This window comes from Rhinatrema bivittatum, chromosome 5 (genome assembly GCF_901001135.1).
Source record: "Rhinatrema bivittatum chromosome 5, aRhiBiv1.1, whole genome shotgun sequence".
Taxonomy (NCBI): domain Eukaryota; kingdom Metazoa; phylum Chordata; class Amphibia; order Gymnophiona; family Rhinatrematidae; genus Rhinatrema; species Rhinatrema bivittatum.
The window spans coordinates 81,131,802-81,151,124 of record NC_042619.1 but is presented as its reverse complement, the minus strand read 5'-3'; the positions used below and the strand labels follow the sequence as shown (position 1 = coordinate 81,151,124).

The 19,323-nt window shown below is 48.9% G+C and overlaps 1 protein-coding gene across 1 annotated transcript in view; it reads right to left on the bottom strand.

The window, feature by feature from the left end:
* ZMYM2 (zinc finger MYM-type containing 2) overlaps nt 1–19,323 on the bottom strand; it is a 581,711-nt gene that overhangs the window by 503,378 nt on the left and 59,010 nt on the right. The window contains exons 3-4 of the mRNA XM_029602506.1: nt 8,024–8,519; nt 7,669–7,762 (exon numbers count right to left, since the gene is read on the bottom strand). Of these exons, the coding sequence (XP_029458366.1) occupies nt 7,669–7,762; nt 8,024–8,509 (580 nt within the window). The 5' untranslated portion in view covers nt 8,510–8,519. The remainder of the gene's footprint in view (nt 1–7,668; nt 7,763–8,023; nt 8,520–19,323) is intronic.

The following is a 19,323-nucleotide window of genomic DNA, read 5'->3' as shown; positions in this document are numbered from 1 at the left end:
AATTTGTTGAGATTTCTGAGATCTAGGATGGGACGTAGGCCTCCGGTTTTCTTTGGAATGAGGAAATACCGGGAATAGAATCCTCTTCCCTTCTGAGTGCATGGTACGGGTTCTATCGCATTTGCCTTCAGAAGGGCAGATAATTCTACTTGTAATTGAGGATCGTTGTCCAGATAGGAGTGTTTTGGTGGTAACTCCTGAGGTGGGGATGTGAAATCTAGTTGGTAACCTTGACGAACTATTGATAAGACCCACTGATCTGTTGTAATGTTTTCCCATTGTGAGTAAAATTGGGAAATTCTTCCCCCAACCGGTAACTGTGGATGAGGGTTGGGTAGTTGGCAGTGTTCTCTGGGACAGCTTTCAAAAACCAGAGGTTGAAGTTGTCTGAGGCGGTGGCTGAGGTCGTGCGGCCCTTTGCTGTCGCTGTTGAGGACGCTGTTGGGGTCTCGCAGGTCTTGGCCTAGAGTTCTGCGGATAATATCTCCTTGGTCTATAGTATGGACGCTTTGTGTCCCTACGGGGCAGTCTCCGTGGAGGATGGACTGATGTGTCATGTGACAAAGTGGAGAGCTGTTTCAAAGTCTCAGAGTGATCTCTAAGTTGTGCAACAGCGTCTTGCACTTTTGTGCCGAACAAATTGTCACCCTGACAGGGCAAATCCACCAACTTGTCTTGAACTTCTGGGCGCAAGTCCGAAGCCTTTAGCCAGGCCCATCTTCTTGCAGATATTCCAGATGCTGCAGTCCTAGCAGAGGTTTCAAAGGCGTCGTATGCTGCACGAACCTCATGCTTTCCAGCATCAAAGCCCTTTTGGATAATCTGTTGAGCTGCCTCTTGTTGTGTTTGAGGCAGTGAGGGTAAGAATTCTTCCATCTGTTTCCATAAATTCCTTTGGTGCTGCGTCATGTACAATTGGTAAGCAGCAATTTTGGAATTTAGCATAGCCCCTTGGTAAATCTTCCTGCCAATAAGGTCTAAAAACCTGTTATCCTTTCCAGGAGGAATAGAGGCATGGGTTTTAGATCTTCGTGACTTCTTCTGTGCAGATTCCACCACTAGGGAGTTGTGAGGAAGCTGGGTCTTGTCGAATCCTGGTGCAGCTTGGACTAAGTAAGTAGAGTCCACTCTTCTGTTGACTCCTGGTGTTGTGCAAGGGTGTTCCCAGATTCTTTGCTGGAGTTGCAGCAACACCTCATGCACTGGGATAGCCAAATTGTGTTTTGGGGGATCTACGAACTGTAGAATTTCCAGAGTCTGTTGTCTTTCGTCCTTTTCTGCTTGTAGTTGAAAAGGAATAGATTCTGACATTTCTTGGATAAATGCAGAGAAGGATAAATCCTCAGGAGGAGATTGTTTCTTTGCCTGAGGGGGAGTATGATCCGAAAGGAAATCCTCCGAAGAATGTTCAGATTGTGTATCTGACCAGGTATCCGATATTGCCTGGTATGTATGAGAGGTTTGTACCCTAGATGGGGACATCCCTGATGTGCCCTGTAAGGGATCTTGAGGGTCAGGTGAAGTGTCACTTACTTCCCTTTCTCTTTCTGTGTCTGCTTCTTCCTCAGGCCCCACTGGCAAAGATGCCAAGAGATCTTGGTATCTCTTCGTGAGGATTTCATGTAATTTCTTTTCCGAAGAGATGTCAGTGACAGATCTGGAAGTGTGTTTGGACTTCCCTGGTGCCTTTTTTGAAGAAGGAGTTAAACTATGTACAGGAGCTTCCGTTGAAGCTATTGTATAGTGAGGTGTCACCGTGGAAGTTGCTGGTATGGACACAGGAAGTAATGAAGGAATTGGCCTAGGAATCCATGATGATACGGAGGCCATCGATGCCATAGACGGCTGCGGCTGAATCGATGATGGGGCTATCGAAAAAGTAGCCCGTGACATCTCTGAGCAGCCTGAGAATTTTTCTTGTACCGATGGTAGGGATATCGGCATCGTCATCGAGGTCGATGGAAGTATGGCCATGGAAATGGATGTTGGCATCGACATCGGCATCGTCATCGTTCCCGATGGCGTCATCGAATCTGTAGTCTGTATCGACTGGTCCTTCGGCATCGGCCCGATGGCCGGCATTGACGGCAAGGTCGGCATCGACCCGGAGGTCGGCATCGACTCGGAGGTCGGCATCGGCGATGACGCCGGCATATTCTCTTTGAAAGCATCCGTGACAATCTGCTTGATTAAAGCTGTTAGGTCGGATACTGATGTCGATGGCAGCGGTTCTGTCACGATGGTCGATGACTTTTTTCGTTTTTTAGGCACTGGTTCCTCTGGCGGTGGAAGTACAGGAACTGTATGATGTGTACGGTGCTTATGCGGACGAATTTCATATGCCGATTTTGCGGACGAGGTAGATGGGGTTGGCGAAGAGGCGTCCCCCGATCCCTCGATGTGGCGTTTGGTTATTAGTAACTTTTTTGTAACGCCGGCCGGCGAAGATTTAGAGGAAGTTATCGGTGATGGCGGTGTTTGAATTTTAAAAAGTTGGGCCATCTTTTCGTGTCTCAACTTCCTACCTTTCGCCGTCATCTCTTGGCACTGGGTACAGGCAGCGATGTCATGGTCCTTTCCCAGGCAGCGAACGCACTCGATGTGCGGGTCTGTTATTGACATAGTCCGGTTGCAGGCCGGACATTTTTTGAACCCTGTAGTTCTGTCAGTCGACATCCGATCGTACGATGATTTTTTTAAGGAAAAAATTCTATAATGTTTGTCACCAGCCGGTGACAAACCGAATGAGACCCGGTAAGGCGAAAAATTTTTAAATATTTTGTAAGTGTGAGGAAATCACAGGCTCCTAATGAAAAACGCGATGCAGTCAGCAGCGCGGAAAAAATAAGACTGGAGTGAGACCCCTGTGGCAGGGAATATCATGGCATGCCGGGCATGCTCAGTAGCCTCAGGCAGCCAAATCAAAAGCTTCTAGAAACTTGCCAGAAGTTTTTCCCGCTTAAGGGCTCCGTGAATGACGTCACCCATATGTGAGGACTAGCATCCTGCTTGTCCTGGGATAATGCATTCAGCAACATGATATCCTTTACCACGTGACAGGGATCCTCAAGAGACTTGCAGTACAAAGGGACATCTTGACACCTGCACCAGTCTCACCAGCCCCACCTCTACTGAGGCCCATTCCGCAGCTACCACTGAGATTCTAAACAATGCAGGGACTTCCTGAACCAATGCCTCACGCAAGGCCAAGGTCATGAACATCTTGTGTCTTAGAAGCTGTTTATACAAATGTTTCACATTGAGAAAAAACACACTGAAATCAATCCCTTTGCCAAATACGTTGTCTTAAATTGGTAAAAGCTTCTAAAAAATGAATACAATATTTATGCAAAGCTATTTTCCCTCTGGGAAAGACAACCCACTCCTGGCAGACTTGGGCCATTTTCTGTGGGAATTTCGCCTCATCTTTGATGAGCCTGGCATTATGTCCTCAACAATGACTGAACTGCTCCAGATTCGCCAAGGTTCCAGGCTGGTTGGAGAGTATGCTATCACTTCTGCATGCTGGCGTCCAAGCTCTACTGGGACCATGACAGCTAGAATGCCTTTTTCAGACAAGGCAAGTCAGAGAATTAAAGATGAGCTAGCTACTCAAGACCTGCCAGCCACCTTGGAAGGACTGATCAAGTCTTGCAATGTGGCTAGACTTGTGGTTTCAGGAATGAGCACACTCCGACGCCCTATCCGTCTAGCTCCCAGCTTTCAGCACCCTGTAACTGCCCCCGAAGCACCAGAGGAACCTATATAGGTGGACCACCTCAATCTCTCATCCAAAGAAAAGCAGGCAGAGGCGCCTCAAACTCTGCTTGTACTGTTCTGCTCAAGGAAATTAAGGAAAATCCATGAGATAGGGATGATGGGAAAGGCCATCTATAATCGACCCTGCTCCTCTCCTCAAATCCTGATACCAGTCAAGCTCTCCATTGGAATGACACTGACACTCAAGCCTTCTTGGACACTGGTGCCAGTGGTAATTTTGAGTTGCTAATGTGCCAGTATGGTTTCCCCACTGTTCAGCTGTTGACCGCACTTGCAATATCCTCTATGGAGATCCTTTGCCCGACTGAGTCTCAATGACCACACCACTGCTGATGCAGACTGGCCTGCTCCACCAAGTGCAGATCAGCCTATATGTGCTGCCCAAAGCCATCAATGTCATCCTGGGCCTGCCCTGGCTTATGCAGCACCAACCTGACACAGATTGGGAAACTCTACAAAACTCCAAATGGAGCACCTCCTGCTAAATGCAGTGCCTGTCCAAGATCCTCCCAGTTATCTCTCTTGCTTGAGCAGTAACCCCAGAGTTACCTAATCTGCCTCCGCAACACGCCACCTGTGCGGATGTTTCCCAAACTGAAAGCTATCCTGGACTGGCCACAGCCCCTAGGCCTCAAGGTTCCTTGGATTCGCAAACAGACAGTTCATCCAAGGCTACTCCTCCCTAGCCAATCCACTCAGTCCTTATCAAAAAGGATACAGACGCCAGGAACCATCCAAGTGCTCAATAGGCTCAAACAAGAGTTCACCTGAGACCCATGTCTCCATCTGGATCCTTCCAAGCCAACTGTACTGAAAGTAGATGCTTATACCCTCGGGATAGGAACTGTCCTCTTACAGCACTACCACCAGCTGAAAGAAAATATACAATTGGTGACAGCGAGCTACTAGCTTGTTAAGTTAGCACATGAAGAATGGTGGCACTTATTAGAAGGCGCCCGGTATCCAGTGTCCATCTCAAACCACAAAAATCCTGAATATCTGCCTTGAGCTCAGCAACTGAATCCTCAGCAAGCCCACTGGTCACTATTTTTCAACAGGTTCGACCGAGTTAGACTACTGCCAAGTTGAGAAAAACCAACGGGCAGACACCCTGTCCCGCTCCCTCGATACAGACTCTCTGGAACCAGCCCAGCATACTAACCCAGCAAGGATCACAGTAGCATCCTCAGTCCCAGTCCTGCTGGGGAAGGCAGTTGTCCTTCAGTGACTCCACAAGGAACTACACATGCTGGGCTCATGATTCTCAACTAGCAAGCCATTCTGGCATCACTAGGACCTTGGAATTAATCTTCAGCCACTATTGATGGCACCAGATGAAGAATGATGTGAAAGCAGTATGTGGACTTCTACCCTGTATGTGCCATGAATAAGAGCTCCCGAGCTTGACCCTAGTGGCTGTTACAGCCACTACCAGCCCCCAAAGACCCCTTGACCGCTGAGTGTCACTGATCACCCCCCCTCTAGCGGCACCACCACAATCGGGGTGGTGGTGGATTGTTTCTCTAAGATGGCCCATTTCATAACCCTTCCTGGCCTTCTCTTTGCATTTGAGTTGTCTAATCTCTTCGTTCAGCATACCATCAGGCTGCATGACCTTCCAACCCATATTTTCACTGACAGAGGAACACAATTAATGGCTCGATTTTGTGTAAGAAATTCAGCACCACATTAGATGTCACCTCAGCATATGACTCGGCAGAGTGGGTGAACTAAACTCTCAAGGCCTTCCTCAGAGGCTAGGTCAAGCAGTGACAAGAGAATCCATGGACAAAAAGCATCCAGAGCATCCATGGGCAAAAATTTCTGCCTTAATCATGTGGGCAGTTCAACCGGTTCTTCACTCTATGTGGTATTTGGACGCCACCCTCAAACACCAATGCTTGTCCCAGTTTCTGTTACCTGTCTGGCAGCCAATGTAATAGGCCACAAATAAGAACTCTGCAAAAAAAAAAAAAATCCACCATCTCCTAGAACTAGCAAGCTGTTCCAAGATCCAAGCAGACAAACGTCGCCTTGCCACTCTGGCTTCAACCAGAAGAATTGATGTGGCTCAGCACCAAGAACTTGTGCCTGAAAATATCAAAGTTCGCCCCAAGATTTGTGGGACCTTTCCCCATGATTCAACAGGTGGGAAATGTGGCCGACAAATTGAAATTACCGTTAATGCTGCAGGTACACAATATATTTACATATCTCTATTGAAGCCAACAGTCGTATGGCCATCTAAATCACCTCTGAAGCCCACAGAATTGATTGCCAAGGATGACACGCAATACGAAGCTGAATAAATTCTAGACTCTAGGAGGGTCGGGAAAAAGATCCAGTTCTTGATCTTATGGAAGAACTTCAGACCCGAAGAAAACACCCGGAAGCCAGCCTCTAACCTCCAAGCCTCACAGCTGGTATGAGAATTCCACAGAAGATTCCCCAGGAAATCCAAGCCCAGAACACTTGGGAGGGGGAGATTCTGTTATATTTGGTGGCTGGCAGGATGGCCCTGCAAGTTGCCTCACGCACCAGTCACTGGCAGGCCTTCACAACTGAACGCCATCAGCTTTCCAATGCTGCCAGGTGCACAAGCAGACACTGCCAAGCCTCCTCTCCCCTAGCTTCCCCAAGGCATGTGCACACCAACCTGATGCTTCTTAAAGAGCCCACAGCAGGAAACCAGCCCTGGTGCCTACAGGAGACATAAGTTCCCTCTGAGAAGTAGATGTCTCAGCAAAAGGTCTCCTGTCGTGTCCAAAGCCTTCAACACTTTGCCACTGTTCCTGCTCAACTGCTGTGCTCCCATTTCCTTCTGTGATGCAGCCTTGCCATGTCCTGGTGTTATCTGTGTCCTCCCATGTCCAGTTTTGACTCCCCCAGTCTTTCCTTGGCCTATTCTTCTGGATTCTGACTTTTGCTTTGGACCATGACCATTCTTGCTTGCTGCCTAGACCTGACCTTCACTCTGGATCAGACTATGCCTTGTCAGCTGCCTGCCTTAACTTCTGGCCTGTCTCTGGTATCTCCTGCCTGCTGCCAGCCCTGACTCCACCCACCTTATAGCCCCAGGGACCCACCTAAGTATTGCCAGCTGCCAGAACCCAAGGGCTCAACCTGTAGATGAGGTGGCTGGTATAGGTGAAGCTCCATTGTACCGCCCCAGGGCACATCTGCCAACTGTCAATGTGGGCCTAGCGGATTCCCCTGCTAGGATGCACCAACCATTCCACAGCACTAAGGGCCCACATATACCACACTCATTACATTATGTAAGAGTGAAACCTAATTTAATTTAAAAAAAAATTAAGACAGCAGAATCTGAAAATCATACAAGAGTGTGAAAAAAACTTAAGGGACAGTGATGTAATAAGGTAGCATTGCTTCAAGGCGGCTTTTCTTCTCACAAGTTTAACACTTAACAAAACAGAACAAAAGAAAAACACACTAGTCTAAGAACTATACACCCAGAACTTGACATTTTATTTTAAGTGTTGATATAGCATCTGTACAAACAATACTGTACTAGAAAACAGCCACAATTTACCAGTCCCAAAGAGTGAGTTAATTTTAAGTTATCTAAACTAGTTCAGAGCAAAAAGGACAGGGAAAACCCAACAATGCTACTATACTAACATCTTACAGCACTCGCATTTGCCAGTATGACTTAATATTGCATTATGTAGTTAAGACTACATTCACGGGAATGTTATAAAACTAGTAACATCTTTTAAAATGGTCAATTAGCATTTATTTTTATCAAGAAAAGGGAGCTAATCTTTCACTGATGAGATTCAAATCAGTGTGGATCTCAATTTGAATGAAAATCAGCAGAGCTAACAAAACAAAGAAATAAGTCAATTTACAAATTAAAACACTCACCAGGATTATGATGCGTCACAGATTCTCCATTTTGAAAAACATCGCCTGTCGCATTCATTCTACCTGGATTAAAAGGTCCTACACCAGTCTTGGTCTGTGAAGTTAAAGATGGAGGATATGTTTGTATATTGATACCAAAATTATTCGACTGTAGTCCGTTAGACACTTCTCCCATGTTGGTATTCTGCAGTGATGTTACATGTGTAATCATTAGGTTCATATCAGACCCTTCAGTATTTCCTAGTTGACCATCACTCCCAGTGCTCACACCTGTCTCTAACGTGGTGACATTTGCAATCTGAATTTCTGAGTCTGGTTCTGTGGTTATACCACTATTAACCAGTCCAGCATTTACCTTACTCCTCGAAAAACTTGAAGTTGAGAATTCCATGTCATTGGTTCTGTTAGATTCTCCGAGTCTTCGTTCATTAAAAACAGAAGCATTTCTTTCTTGCACTTGGGGCATCTCAGCAGCATCTTCTTCATCATCAATAATAATAGTTTCACTAATGCATCCCTTTTGAGAATCCACGTCTTTTGAAGGAGGAAGCATTTTTGGAACCTTACCATGAAGCACTTCATTTTTTGATGTTGGAAACGTGATGGTTCTTTGATCTACTGCTGCTGGAGTAGCATTATGTGGAGGTTGTACAGGTTCAATAAAAACAACATCATCATCCTCCTCCACAGTAGAGGTTTGAAAGTGGTTAGATCCAGAAACTAAAGAAATAGATGGGCCACCGAAAGTATTTCCTACATTTGTAAGGCTAGTTGCCATGGTGGTGATGCCTAGTAATTCAGAAGTCTGTTCCGTAAGTCCTCCAAAGGTACTCGAATCCATTCCAGATAACCTGTTGTGGAGCAAGTAAAGAAGTTTCAGTATAAAAACAAAACATTTTTCAAGATGAATTACATTTATAAAGCTACATAGTAACTATAAGAAAACATCCTAGCATGTCTTACATAACATACAATGACTTTCTGAGTTAAGAAAATAAAGTTTACACTATTTCCTTCTCCAGAAATTCACTGTTCACAGTTCCTCTATATAATTCAGTTTACAGCATTTCAGAGAAATTCAGTTTGATCTGCTGTGCTTAACAATTTAGAAGCAGCGCAAGGCAATCTGCTGCCTGAAGTAAGGGATCAGATGGCACCCCTATTTCCACCCCAAAGATGCAGCACAGGCCAAATCAGCAAGGCAACCAAGGAGTGGTGTCCACCTTGACCTTTTTGGTGATTTTAAATGCTGAGGAAAGGGGGAGACAAGTGTGGCAGATACAGTACCAGTGATAATTCTAGGAAGCTGGCAATTCTGCCACACTCCCAGAAATCCTACCACCTGTCTCCCACCTTTCCCCAAACTCTGTGCCCCAAAGAAGTGAGAAATAGGTGAATGATGGTATTATGTGTGAAGCACACTCTCTCAGGGCCAGGGTAAAAGGTATTAGGCGTCCTTTTCCCTCTCCCCACCTGCCCTTCCTACATACAATTAAAATGTAGAAATGACTTACCTGTTAATTTCATTTTCCTTAGTGTAGACAGATGGACTCAGGACCAATGGGGTATAGTGTGCTCCTGATAGCAGTTGGAGACCGAGTCAGATTTCAATCTGATGTCAGCACTACATATACCTGTGCACGAGGTTTTGCTTTCCAGCTTTCTCCTCGAAAAGCAATTATGGATATGTGTTTGGATAATTTTTTGCGTAACTTGATTAACTTGAATTGGTTGACGAGGTTTCTAGCTGGAGATCGCCAGGACACCCAACCGAGAAGCGTCAACACCTGGTAATATGGGTGTCTGAACTAGAGATAAAGGTTGGCTTACCCGTGCTTGTGTTCTACTCAGGGGGAGGTTCCCCCCGAGGCTTCTTGATTACAAAGCAGCCATGGGTGGGATGCTGAGTCCATCTGTCTACACTAAGGAAAATGAAATTATCAGGTAAGTAATTTCTACATTTCCTAGCGTGTAGCAGATGACTCAGGACCAATGGGATGTACAAAAGCTACTCCCGAACCGGGTGGGAGGCTGCCCAAGGCCCATTTAGTACTGCCTTTGTGAATGCTGTGTCCTCCTTGGCCTGAACATCCAGGCGATAGAATCTCGAGAAGGTGTGGATGGAGGACCACGTTGCCACCCGACAGATCTCTGCAGGTGACAGCATCTTGGTTTCTGCCCAGGACACTTCCTGGGCCCTTGTGAAATGGGCCTTGACTTGTAGAGGTGGAGGCTTGCCTGCCTCTATGAGGGCCGCCTTGATTACTTCTTTGATCCAGTGGACTATGGTTGTCCACGAGGCCACTTCTCCTTGCTTCTTCCCACTGTGAAGAACGAACAGATGGTCCATCTTTCATACAGGTTCCGATCTTTCCAGGTATCGGACTATGAGTATGCCGACATTCAGGTGGCGAAGAAGGTGCGAGTCTTCAGAGTCCTTATGCTTGTCTGGAGATGGCAGCGAGATGGTTTGGTTTACATGGAAGTGAGAAACTATCTTTGGCAGGAAGAAGGGTACCTTGTGCAGCTGTATGGATCCTGGTGTGAATCTGAGGAATGGCTCCCGGCATGATAGTGCTTGAAGTTCGGAGATTCGACGGGCTGAGCAGATTGCCACGAGGAACGCAGTCTTCAAGGTCAGGAACCGTAGGGACAGACACAAGTTGGTCTGAACGAAGCTCTCGCTAGGAAGTCTAACACTAGACTGAGATTCCATAGGGGTATCGGCCACTTTAGGGGTGGCCAAATGTGCTTGATCCCTTTTAAGAAGCGGGAGACATCTGAGTGGGCCGCTAGGCTGGTGCTGTCCACCCTGGGTCTGAAGCTGGCCAGAGCGGCTAGTTGCACCTTGATGGAGTTGAGGGATAACCCTTTGTTCACGCCATCCTGCAGAAATTCCAGGATCATGGGGATTTTTGACTGTCCATAAGAACATAACATAAGAAATTGCCATGCTGGGTCAGACCAAGGGGTCCATCAAGCCCAGCATCCTGTTTCCAACAGAGGCCAAAACCAGGCCACAAGAACCTGGCAATTACCCAAACACTAAGAAGAACCCATGCTACTGATGCAATTAATAGCAGTGGCTATTCCCTAAGTATAATTGATTAATAGCCATTAATGGAATTCCCCAAGAACTTATCCAAACCTTTTTTGAACCCAGCTACACTAACTGCACTAACCACCTCCTCTGGCAACAAATTCCAGAGCTTTATTGTGCGTGGAGTGAAAAATAATTTTCTCCGATTAGTCTTAAATGTGCTACTTGCTAACTTCATGGAATGCCCCCTAGTCCTTCTATTATTTGAAAGTGTAAATAACCGAGTCACATCTACTCGTTCAAGACCTCTCATGATCTTAAAGACCTCTATCATATCCCCCCTCAGCCGTCTCTTCTCCAAGCTGAACAGCCCTAACCTCTTCAGCCTTTCCTCATAGGGGAGCTGTTCCATCCCCTTTATCATTTTGGTTGCCCTTCTCTGTACCTTCTCCATCACAACTACTGGAGAGATTACTTACCTGATAATCTCCTTTTCCTTAGTGTATGCAGATGGACTCAAAACAAGTGGGTATAGTGTGCTCGTGCTAGCAGTTGGAGACAGATCTGACATCAGCACGGGGTACATATACCCCCGCAGGAAGTGCAGCAACTCAGTAATCTTTCTTGCAAAAGCTTTATGGATATATGTGTGACTGACAGATAGATTAAATGAACATGATTAACCTGACCGATTGATAGTAGCTGGAGACCGCCAGTGTTCTCAACCGGAAGGCGTCGACACCCGGCAGGGTGGACGCCCTATATAAGGAAACATGGCTTACCGTGAGTCGGTTAATCCCCATGTATACCGGCAGCCGGGCGGGATGCTGAGTCCATCTGCATACACTAAGGAAAAGGAGATTATCAGGTAAGTAATCTCTCCATTTCCTAGCGTGTAGCAGATGGACTCCGAACAAATGGGATGTACAAAAGCTATTCCCGGACTGGGTGGGAGGCTGCCCGAGGTCCTTTTAGGATTGCCCTCGCAAATGCTGTGTCTTCCCTGGCCTGGATGTCCAGACGGTAGAATCTGGAGAAGGTATGGAGGGAGGACCACGTCGCCGCTTTACATATCTCTGCCGGCGACAGCATCCTAGTTTCTGCCCAGGAGGCCGCCTGCGCACTGGTAGAATGAGCCTTGACACGTAGAGGTGGTGATTTTCCCGCCTCTACGCAGGCCGCCTTGATCCAGCGGGCAATGGTTGCCCGTGAGGCCGCTTCCCCTTGCTTCTTCCCGCTGTGAAGGACGAACAGGTGGTCCGTCTTTCGTACTGCTTTGAACATTTCCAGGTATCTGGACAGCAGCTTGCCGATGTCGAGATGGCGCAGTATTCGACCTTCTTCTGACTTCTTCAAACGTTCCGTGGTTGGCAAGGATATTGTTTGGTTGAGGGGGAAGTGTGAGACTACTTTGGGTAATAAGGAAGGAATCGTGCGAAGACGGATAGCCCCAGGGGTGATTCTGAGAAACGGATCGCGACAGGAGTGCGTGTAGCTCTGAGATGCGGCGGGCCGAGCATATGGCCAGCAAGAACACCATCTTCAAGGTTAATAAACTGAGGGACAGGCCTCGGAGAGGTCTGAAAGCGGGTCCCGCTAGGAATTCCAAAACTAGGTTGAGGTTCCACAGGGGCACTGGCCACTTCAGTGGCGGGCGAATGTGTTTGACCCCTTTCAGGAAACGTGAAACGTCTGGGTGTGTGGCAATGCTGTTGCCGTCACTCCTGGGGCCGTAGCAGGATAGCACTGCCACGTGAACCTTGATTGAATTGAGGGATAGCCCCTTCTGAAGCCCATCCTGCAGGAAATCCAAAATAATGGGGATTTTGGCAGCATGCTGATTGGTGCTACGAGTCTCGCACCAGGCTTCAAATACTCTCCAGATCCTTATATAAGTTAGTGGTGTGGAGAACTTGCGTGCTCGGAGTGTATCTATCACCGACGCAGAGTATCCCCTTTTCTTCAGTCGAGCCCTCTCAATGGCCAGACCGTAAGAGAGAATTAAGCTGGATCCTCGTGGAGGATGGGACCTTGCCGCAGCAGGTCCCTGTGAGGAGGCAGGAGTAGAGGATCCCCTGCCAGTAGTCTTCTCATGTCTGCGTACCAGGATCTTCTTGGCCAGTCCGGGGCCACTAGATGAACTAGGCCTCTGTGTCGCTGAATCCTGTGTACAATGGCGCCCAGCAGGGGCCATGGAGGAAAGGCATATAGCAGGATCCCCCAAGGCCATGGCTGTACCAGGGCGTTGATCCCGTGGGAGAGAGGATCTCGCCTGCGACTGAAGTATCTGGGTACTCGGGCGTTGGACCTGTCCGCTAGTAGGTCCATGCCCGGAGTCCCCCCACTGATCCACAATCATCTGGAAAGCTGTGGGTGACAGCTGCCAATCCCCCGGGTTTAGGCTTTCTCTGCTGAGAAAGTCCGCCACGGTGTTGTCCTTCCCGGCGATGTGGACGGCGGAGATGTCCTGGAGATTTGCCTCCGCCCACGCCATGAGGGGGGCTATTTCTAAGGATACCTGTCTGCTTCTGGTTCCGCCCTGTCAGTTGATGTATGCCACCGTGGTGGCGTTGTCCGACATCACTCTGACCGCTCTGTTTCGAAGTCTGTGGGCAAATCGTAGGCAGGCTAGCCTGACTGCCTGTGCCTCTAGTCAGTTGATGTTCCACCCAGACACTTCTTTGTTCCACCGCCCTTGGGCAGTTAGTTCTTCGCAGTGTGCTCCCCATCCGTTAAGGCTGGCATCTGTAGTGAGCAGAGTCCAGGTTGGGGAGGACATTTTTGACCCCCGGCTCGTGTGGCCGGGCTGCAACCACCACCGTAGCTGATTCCGCACTCTGGCTGGTAGAGGTAGGTGTATGGTGTAGTTCTGTGATCGTGGGCTCCACCGAGATAGGAGGGCACGTTGTAATGGTCTCATATGAGCCCGCGCCCATGGTACCACCTCCAGAGTGGATGCCATGAGGCCGAGGACCTGTAGGTAATCCCAAGCTATGGGCCGGGTGGCGCTCAGCAGGGTCCGTAGACGATTCCAGAGTTTTGATCTCCTCTTGGAGGTCAGGCTGACCTTGTCTCCCTGGGTGTCTAATCGGACTCCTAGGTATTCCAGTGACTGAGCGGGCTGTAGGGAACTCTTGTTTGTGTTGACTACCCATCCTAGGCTTTCTAGAAGAGATACAGCTCTGTTGGTTGCCTGGTGGCTCTCCTCCGGGACTTTGCCCTGATCAGCCAATCGTCTAGGTAGGGATGAACGAGAATTCCTTCCTTCCTGAGTGACGCCACCACTACTACTATGACCTTGGAAAAGGTCCGCGGCGCGGTGGCTAACCCAAAGGGTAAAGCTCGGAACTGAAAGTGTTGGCTCGGGACCCTGAAGCGTAAATAATGCTGGTGATCACGATGGATTGGGATATGCAGGTAGGCCTCTGACAGATCCAGGGATATGAGAAACTCCCCTGGCTGTATTGCACTTTTGACTGACCGCAGGGTTTCCATGCGAAAGCTGGGGAGCCGTAGGTGCCGGTTGACTGACTTGAGGTCCAGGACAGGCCTGAAAGTGCCCTCTTTCTTGGGTACTATGAAATAAATGGAATAATGACCAGAATTTATCTCCCATGCAGGCACTGGGATTATGGCATTTAGGGACAAGAGCCTCCGTAAGGTAGCTTCCAGTGCCGCCCTCTTGAGGGGTGGACAAGGAGACTCCACGAATTTGTCCTGAGGGAGCCGAAGAAAGTCCAGGTAATACCCTTCTCGGATGATAGCGAGGACCCACTGGTCCGAAGTAATCTCGACCAACCTGCAGTAGAATAGGGTTAGCCTGCCCCCTATGGCTTCTTCCCCCAGATGGGTCAGCTGATTCTCATTGAGGGGTGCGGCCGGGACCCGAACCCGAGCCGGTTCTCCTCTTGTGCTTGGTCCGAAAGGACTGGTTCCTGGTCTGAGAACGAGGTGCTTGGTAGTGAGCCCTGTAAGGGTTGAAGCGCTGAGAGCTTCTACCTCTGGATGGCCTAGGAAAATGGCGCTGGCTCCTCCTTGACCTGTCTTCTGGTAGACGGGGGTAATGGAGAGGCGCCCCATTTATTAGCCAGTTGCTCGAGGTCGCTGCCGAACAGGAGGGATCCCTTAAAGGGCATTCTTGTGAGGCGTGTCTTGGAGGAGGAGTCGGCCGACCAATTTCGTAGCCAGAGCTGTCTCCTGGCTGCTACTGAGGATGATACTCCCTTGGCTGCCGTACGGACCAGGTCAGAGGCTGCGTCAGTGAGGAACGAGAGAGCTGATTCCATTTCCTCTCCCGGGGTGTTGTTCCTAGCTTGAGATAAACAGGAAAGCGTCACCACGGTGCAGCAAGTCGCAATTCGTAGGGACATGGCTGCCACCTCAAAGGCTTGTTTCAGAATGGCGTCCATGCGGCGGTCATGTGCATCCTTGAGGGCTGCCGCCGCCACCCCCCCCCCCTCCTCCTCCACCGGAATGGTGGTGCGCTTCACAATTGCACAAACTATGGCGTCTACCTTAGGGCACGTCAGCAGCTCCTTGGTTGCCGGGTCCAGGGGGTACATGCCAGATAAGGCCTGACCCCCTTTGAATGAGGCCTCCGGCGCATTCCATTCCAGATCGATTAGCTGCTGTGCTGCTTGTAGGAGGGGGAATGGTGAGCCATTTGGCGCAGGCCCTCTAGCAGAGGGTTCATTCTAGGTTCCCCTGGGGTGCCTTGGCCCAGGATAGCCAGCTCCGACAGGCATTGAGAGACCAGGTCTGGGAGATCCTCTTTAAGAAAGAAGCGTCTCATGGTTCGATACGGTTCTATCCCAGAGGGAAGCTCTCCCTCCTCAGGGGGCTCGCCCTCTTCCTCAGAACAATCTGAATCCCCATAAGTGGGGCTTCCGGGAGGCGAGTGGCCGTGCCTAGGTCTTGAAGGTCCAGGGGCAGGGTCCTCCGGTACATATGGGTCCGTTCGGGGATCAGACTGCATCTTGACAAAGGCATGAATCCCCTTGAATAATTCCACCCAGGAGAGCGAAGCAGGTTCTAGCCTTAGGGGCACCAGGTCTCTCGGGTTCCATGGCTGCTCACCGCTGCCTGCTAGGTCCGGGGTGTTCCCTGAGGAACTGGCAAGTACGCTGGGCTGGGACCGGCCCTGGCCTGAACTCCCAGGGCCTCCTCACATTGGGCACATAGGGAGTCTGCTTCCTCGCTCTGTGTGGCTCTGAGGTGGCATGCTGAGCAGAGGCCTAGAGCTCTTATGCCTGATTCTGGAGGTGCCGGCTCTGTGGTCGCATGGGCTCTCCTACACTCCATCTCGACTGATATCCTCCCAGCCGGAGTATGCACCTTGTAATATGCGCAAAAGATGTGCGCCTACTAAGTGCGCTTATCCACGGGCGCCCATCCACGTGCTATCAACAAACCAGGGCAGATGGTGACGGCGAGCAGGCAGGTAAAATGGCGACCTCCTTGGCGGGCTGCCACGTAGGCAGACCCCGCTAATCCTCACTTCCTCGGAGACCCACAAGTAAAGATGTACACCTTACCTTGTCTTTGGCGCTTCCCAGCTGCGACCCGGGCGGTCTCCGGCTGCGGGGGGAGAGGGTGATTACCGTCACCGCCACGCTCGAGGAAGTGCACCCGCTGCCTCTAGGCCGCACCCGAGCCCTTCTCACTCGGGGGCTAGGCCCCTGCCGCGAGTCGGCCACCGGACCGAGGCTCTTACCTCCGAAGGACCACGGAAATCACCTCGGGAAACTCAACTGGGGGAGGGACCCGAGGGTATCACCACAGGAGTGCGGGGCTCATCTTCAGGTAAGATTCTTCTATGAATTTAGTAGTTAGAATTTGGAAAGGAAAACGCTCAGCGAGCGTGAGATAGCTCCAAACTGCTTTGGAGACGGAAATTACTGAGTTGCTGCACTTCCTGTGGGGGTACATGTACCCCGTGCTGATGTCAGATCCGTCTCCAACTGCTAGCACGAGCACACTATACCCATTTGTTCTGAGTCCATCTGCTACACGCTAGGAAAATCTTTTTTGAGATGCGGCGACCAGAATTGTACACAGTATTCAAGGTGCGGTCTCACCATGGAGCAATACAGAGGCATTATGACATTTTCCATTCTATTAACCATTCCCTTCCTAATAATTCCTAACATTCTATTTGCTTTTTTGACTGCTGCAGCACACTGAGCTGACGATTTTAAAGTATTATCCACTATGATGCCTAGATCTTTTTCCTGGGTGGTAGCTTCTAATATGGAACCTAACATCGTGTAACTACAGCAAGGGTTATTTTTCCCTATATGCAACACCTTGCACTTGTCCACATTAAATTTCATCTGCCATTTGGATGCCCAATCTTCCAGTCTTGCAAGGTCTTCCTGTAATGTATCACAGTCTGCTTGTGATTTAACTACTCTGAATAATTTTGTATCATCCGCAAATTTGATAACCTCACTCGTCATATTCCTTTCCAGATCATTTATATGTATATTGAAAAGCACCGGTCCAAGTACAGATCCCTGAGGCACTCCACTGTTTACCCTTTTCCACTGAGAAAATTGACCATTTAAATCCTACTCTGTTTCCTTTTAACCAGTTTGTAATCCACGAAAGGACATCGCCTCCTATCCCATGACTTTTTAGTTTTCTTAGAAGCCTCTCATGAGGGACTTTGTCAAACGCCTTCTAAAATCCAAATACACTACATCTACCGGTTCACCTTTAGCCACATGTTTATTAACCCCTTCAAAAAAATTAAGCAGATTTGTTAGGCAAGACTTCCCTTGGGTAAATCCATGTTGACTGTGTCCCATTAAATCATGTCTTCCTATATGCTCTACGATTTTGATCTTGAGAATAGTTTCCACTATTTTTCCCGGCACTGAAGTCAGGCTCACTGGTCTATAGTTACCCGATCGCCCCTGGAGCCTTTTTTAAATATTGGGGTTACATTGGCCACCCTCCAGTCTTCAGGTACAATGGATGATTTTAATGATAGGTTACAAATTTTAACTATTAGATCAGAAATTTCATTTTTTAGTTCCTTCAGAACCCTAGGATGCATACCATCCGGTCCAGGTGACTTGCTACTCTTTAGTTTGTCAATCTGGCCTATACATCTTCCAGGTTCACAGTGATTTCCTTCAGTTCATCTGAATCATCACCCCTGAAAACCATCTCTGGAACTGGTATCTCCCAACATCCTCATTAGTAAACACGGAGGCAAAGAATTCATTTAGTCTTTCTGCAATGACCTTATCTTCCCTAAGAGCCCCTTTAACCTCTCTATCATCTAATGGTCCAACTGACTCCCTCACAGGTTTCTTGCTTTGGATATATTTAAAAAAGTTTTTATTATGAGTTTTTGCCTCTATGGCCAACTTCATTTCAAATTTTCTCTTCGCCTGTCTTATCAATGTTTTACACTTACTTTGACAATGCGAGGATGTCGCAGTCCTCTCACCAGGCTTCGAATATTCTCCTTACTTGTATATATGTTAAGGAGGTGGAGAACTTGCGCACTCGGAGCAGCGTGTCAATCACTGGTCTTGAGTATCCACTCTTTTTAGGAGAGACCTCTCAATGGCCAGACCATAAGCGAAAATGTTGTTGTATCTTCATGGAGGATTGGTCCTTGCTGGAGTAGATACTTGTGTGAAGGTAGGCGTAGAGGGTTTCCCACCAGAAGTCTTCACATGTCTGCTTATCAGTCTTCTTGGCCAGTCCAGGGCCACTAGAAGTACCAGCCCTCTGTGGTGTTCTATCTTGCGGATGATTCTGCCCAGTAGTGGCCATGGAGGGAAGGCGTACAGTAGATCCTCCTGTGGCCAGGTCTGGAAGAGGGCATCGATTCCCTGGGACAGAGGTTCCCGTCTTCGGCTGAAGAACTTGGGAACCTGGGTGTTGGACCTGATTACCAGAAGATCCATGGCTGGGGTTCCTCAGTGGTTTACTATCTGCTGGAAGGCTGCTGTAGACCGTGTCCATTCCCCTGGATCCAGACTCTCTGCTGAGGTAGTCTGCAGTGACGTCTTTTCCCGCGATATGGGCGGCTGATATACCCTGTAGGTTTGATTCTGCCCACGTCATTAGGGGCTCTATTCCCAGGGACACCTGCTGGCTTCTGGTTCCCCCCTGGCGTTTCAGACATGACCCTGACTGATTTGCCCCGGAGTCTGTGGCTGAACCTTAGGCAGGCTAGTCTGACTGCTCAGGCTTCCAGCCAGTTTATGTTCCATGCTGACTCTTCTTTGTCCCATTGCCCTTGAGCAGTTTGCTCACCACGGATGCGAGCCTGTGGGGATGGGGAGCCCAGTGCCAGGAGCAATGTCCATTCCGGAGGGGATAGGCTTGTTCCCTCATTCAGATGGTCTTCTTGTCACCATTGTAGTAGGTTCCGAACCTTTGCCGGTAACTGGAGGGGGGCAGAGTAGTTCTAAGACATCGGGTTCCACCATGACAATAGGGAATGTTGTAGGGGGCCGCATGTGGGCCCTTGCCCACGGGACAACTATGGTTGATGCCATGAGTCCGAGGACTTGGAGATAGTCCCATGCCGTGGGGAGAGTGGAGTTCAACAATACTCAGTTGTTCCAATCAATCTCCTTCTCCTTGTAGGC